Here is a 4,789-nt window from a genome sequence, read left to right as displayed (position 1 = left end):
ATATATATATATATATAAATTTTCGTAGATCAATAGTGTTTTAATTAAATGTCTGAATGTAATTCTTTAAGCCTCAGCAGAAAGATGGTCGTAATTGAGTTATGGTCACAATATTGGTCAACCTACGACCTACTTTCCATGACTCAGTTATGACCATCTTTATGTTTAAGCTCTAAGATGTGTTGCATTTTATCGATGGAAATGATTTTGCCGTAATTTGAGCGTCATTTTAGGATCCCCTTAAGAAAATTTGATAACTTTAACTACATTTACGTCTTACATTTTTATCTAATTCAGCGTAGAACCGCGTTGCTGGTTGCGGCTCTACTGGCTAATCTATCGTGGATTCTTGCAAGTTCTGCGGGATCCATCAGTGCAATTGATCAGGATACTGCAGAAAGTGGTAAGTAAACAGTGGAACAAGTCAGGTTCCGTGATTTAAATGATTCTAAAATCCGGATAAATATGCGTACGACGAATCGAATTGAATGACTTGTCAGGATATTATACATTGTTATAATAACGGATTGCAGAGCATCGCAACGACTGCCGGTCTGTGTTTCGTAGGAGCCGTCCACCTTGACCAATTAGGCATTCAGGCTGTAGACGGTGTTATTTATCTCCTGGTATGTGAAAACGCATTCTTCCCCATGTACGCTACTTTGGCGTTGATCCCGCAAGAATTACCGCTTCTTCTTCGAGAGTACAAGGCGGGCATGTATTCCGTCCATCTTTACTATTTGGCACGAATGATATCGCTGGTAAGTTCGATTCATTTCAAACAATCTACCCTAAAAATCAACTATAAATCGAATATAAAGAAAGAATAACAGAAGCGTAAAAGGAACTTCTCGGAACATAAATTAGAACAGCGAAATGTGAAAGAACCGTTTTAAGAAGTAAGTCATCCAATAAAGAGAAAATTAACTCCAACCAGTAATATAACATCAATGTTATAATTTTACACTCAAAAATATAAATGTAATATCTAATAACATATGGTACTTAACATTCCAATTGTTGAATGTGAAATTATAACATTGATATGATTATGTGTTACTTATTATTACTATTAGTTGGTGATTACTGGGTTTCTTTACGTTTCATTGTTCCGTTTACGGAACTTCTTCAAAGCTTTTACTTTTGTCGGTTTCTCTTTATATTCGACTTACGCTCCGATTTTTATCTTTGCTAAGAATGTACAGAATGTGATCCATACAATACATACAGAAGCTTGCAACAACATTGGTGCAACGTTTGCAATGTTACTGCAATATTGCTGTAATATTGCTGGAATGTGCTGTATGGGAGGAAGTATACTTATCGATTTGCGAGAGCAATGAAATTTTCAGATACCTGGACTGCTGATGGAACCAATTCTGTTCACCGTAATAATGTATTGGTTGGCTGGTTTACGTCCCGCAATGGACGCTCTTAGCCTGACCATTTTAGTAGTTATATTTACGATAAACGTGTCTACCGCTTGCGGTAAGTGTTTCTGTCTGTTTAAATAGCATAATGGACAATAGGTTTAGGTCCATTTATGCGCGTTCTCATGTACTCCAGGATGTTTTTTCTCTGCCGTTTACCAGAGCGTGCCGCTGGCAATGGCGTACCTGGTGCCCTTCGATTACATTCTTATGATAACTATGGGACCTTTCATCAAGCTTGGGTATTTATGATTATCTTATACAGGGAGGATACTTATACAAGTACTTTATAAGATTTTAAGGATGATTTCTCACATAAATTTAAGACGAAAATTTCGTATGATTATATGTCTGAATGGTTTACCCAGATAGCACAGAGAGTTCAAAAGAATTCGAAAAGAATTCAGTCGAATGTCATCAATTCTGAATTCATTTTCAGATACAACAAGAATTCTTTTTGCATCTGAAAATGAATTCAGAATTAATGACATATCACTGAATTCTTTTTGAGCTCTTTGTGCTATCTGGGTAGTTACAAAGATACAGGGTGTCAAAATTGAAAAAAAATTTCTTTTCCAAAAATTTCGAAAACCACTCGATTTATTTTGAATGAAATTTTAAACATATACAAAGTTTGCGTTATACGAGGATCTACAGTATAATTTTGTCTTCCTTCTCTTTTTATATCATGGAGCCTTTTTAATTTCTTTTATTGATGTACGATTATCAGTTCATTACCTGTATACGTACAATGGATAAAATACTTCTCCTGGCTACTACACTCCACGGAAGCTCTCACTATTATCCAATGGAAAGGCGTACATAATATATGTAAGTTTCATTGAGCCTTATTATTCCTCTACGAGACGCATAACGGAACTGTTTCCTATAAACAGCCTGTGAAACAACCGAGCTACCCTGCCTCACTGAGGGCGCCGAGGTGTTGGATCGCTACGACTTCAACGAGCGCAATTTCTGGCCTAACATTATCTTCATGGCTGTCATTTACGCCGTCTTCCATTTGCTGGCATACATCTTTCTGTGGAGGCGATGCAAATCGAAATAAATGGATCTTAATGCTATCTGAGCAAATGTCATATATGTGTTATATAAGTTTTCATAACGTATCTTAAAACCAAATGTTCCCCCCCTAACTTGTCCTGTTTCCTAACTAACGTTTGCAATTATATGCAAACTTGATAAAAATTTTTTTTGTGGAATTCTCCAATTTAATATAATTTTTTAGAATTTCTATATAAATTTCGAAATATTTTTTAGAAATTTTGTATATATTATAATCTTTTTTAGAAAATTTCTTAGATTTTTTTATATATTTAAATTACAATACTTCAGAAATGCTAAGAAAATCTACTTTTTTCTAGAATTCTTTATATACATAAATTTTGAAATATTTTAAAATTTCTAAGATTTCTTAGATTTTTCAAAAAACTTACAAAATCTAAAGAAAAGTTTAAAATCTTTTTAGAAATTTTTATAAATTTAAAAAAGGAAAACTACTGAAAAATATTATAAGATATTAGAGAGTTTTTTTTCAAGAATTTTTTTTTCATCAGAAAAATTGTTATAATTTTTTAAATTGATTAAACCGTTAAGAAGACTGATTAGATATATGTATACATGTATGTATATTCAGATGACACGGTATAGCGTTTTCGAGCTAAAAACAGGTGCAACAATATCGAAGCACGAGACCGGCTGTGTATACATATATTTATAACGGTGTGCTTTAATTATTTGGAAATCAGTTTGAAAATGAGAGTAGAATGAGAAGTTCGCTCTAGCGAAGCGACTAAACGTCGGTTATCAGAGAGACGAGAGAAGGAAGAATAAACAAGAAAATAAATTAACACATGAATTGCTGACATTTCTTTATTGTAAAACAATTTTGTCATAAAAGTTCATTGCTCCAATAAAGGGGTTTCTTGAAAGGTCAACCTTTTCTTTAAATAATTCCCTTCCCTCACCTTTAAATCTACGATCGAGTTAACAGGAGTTATGGAAGAGAATCAGCCTTCAATGTATATATGTATATGAAACAGGAAAAATTTACAGCTGACAGGTCAACGCAGATCAACGTGTCCGCCAAGAGAATACAATATGAATTTGAAACAAAAGTTTGTTTTTAATTAATTGATCACTAATAACATTACTAGTACATCGATTGGTCATTCATCCCGCATCATTAAAGTATGAAATTGTAAATAATACGTCGTAAATAAATGACATCATTAATTGGTCAAAAAAGTGACATCATTATTAAATCCGATTCACGCTCACAATGCTTAAAAATCATTTTATCCTTGTTATTTATTAAATGTCAGACAAAGATAAATAACGCTCGCATGATGAGCATTGTGAACATGAATCGGACCAATAACCTTAAATAGGTTATGATGTAAAAATTCAAACTATATCGATGTCAAAATGACGATAGCTTTGTTATCAATATTCAACAAATGTATATTGTAAATAATAATAATAAATATATAATAAAAATGATAAGAATTATAAAAGCTAAGATCCCAGAAAGCAGGGGGTCGATTGTATATTTCGAAATAAGGTGAAAATTACAAAAATAAATTCACTAAAATATTCATAATTTAATTTAATTGGTCAATACCTAGTGAGTTTGCTCATTCTTGTAATTTTCATCTTATTTCAAAATACACAATCGACCTTCAGATTACATGATGTCAATAATTCAAAATAGCTAAATCAACATCAAAAGGCATGAAGGCAGCTTGCTATCTGGGGAACATTTTAATGGATCAATAAGGCAATTAAACGCGGCAATCGTGATTAAAATTTGTTCTTTTTGGCTGAACTTTTGCACAGTTTATCTTTCTTCCTCTTCTTTCTTTCTGGAGAGAAAAGGAAGAAGGATGAAAAAAAAGATTCGGAGATTTCAAGATGCTACACACGCGGGTGACAGTGATCGCTGTACACGCGAATCGTAGAAATCTTGAAATCTCCGAATTTTTTTGAAATTTGCCCGATCGCTATTTAAAGCAAGTCTGCGTGACTGAGGTACTTTCGCGAATCCGAAAAGCGAGTCTTGTCTTGGACCTCTGATGGTGGTCGCCACAAGTTCATCCTTCTTCCTTTCTCTCCAGAAGGAAAGAACGCGGGTCGTAGCGATCGCTATACATGTGAATTATAGAAATCTTGAAATCTCCGAATTTTTTTGAAATTTGCCCGATCGCTATTTAAAGCAAGTCCGCGACTGAGGTACCTTCGCGAATCCGATGCTCGTCTTGGACCTCTGATGGCCGTCGCCACAAGTTTATCTTTCTTGATTGATCGATATAAATCGTAAATACGCAAAGTATCATTTGATA

At 33.7% G+C, this 4,789-nt stretch overlaps 1 protein-coding gene and 1 long non-coding RNA gene across 2 annotated transcripts in view; one reads left to right on the top strand and one right to left on the bottom strand.

The window, feature by feature from the left end:
- Positions 1-2,512, top strand: part of LOC108750471 (protein scarlet) — a 10,598-nt gene extending 8,086 nt beyond the window's left edge. Inside the window, exons 10-15 of the mRNA XM_018489928.1 lie at positions 298-403; positions 534-761; positions 1,353-1,488; positions 1,567-1,672; positions 2,161-2,261; positions 2,327-2,512. Coding sequence (XP_018345430.1) covers positions 298-403; positions 534-761; positions 1,353-1,488; positions 1,567-1,672; positions 2,161-2,261; positions 2,327-2,496 — 847 coding nt within the window. The 3' untranslated portion in view covers positions 2,497-2,512. The remainder of the gene's footprint in view (positions 1-297; positions 404-533; positions 762-1,352; positions 1,489-1,566; positions 1,673-2,160; positions 2,262-2,326) is intronic.
- LOC108750477 overlaps positions 1,922-4,789 on the bottom strand; it is an 8,805-nt gene continuing 5,937 nt past the window's right edge. Inside the window, exons 2-3 of the long non-coding RNA XR_001939432.1 lie at positions 3,823-3,829; positions 1,922-1,932 (exon numbers count right to left, since the gene is read on the bottom strand). This is a non-coding gene — a long non-coding RNA (uncharacterized LOC108750477). The remainder of the gene's footprint in view (positions 1,933-3,822; positions 3,830-4,789) is intronic.

This window comes from Trachymyrmex septentrionalis, unplaced genomic scaffold (genome assembly GCF_001594115.1).
Source record: "Trachymyrmex septentrionalis isolate Tsep2-gDNA-1 unplaced genomic scaffold, Tsep1.0 scaffold11, whole genome shotgun sequence".
Classification (NCBI taxonomy): domain Eukaryota; kingdom Metazoa; phylum Arthropoda; class Insecta; order Hymenoptera; family Formicidae; genus Trachymyrmex; species Trachymyrmex septentrionalis.
Note: the sequence above shows the minus strand (reverse complement) of the source record. Positions and strands in the feature narration are given on the sequence as shown.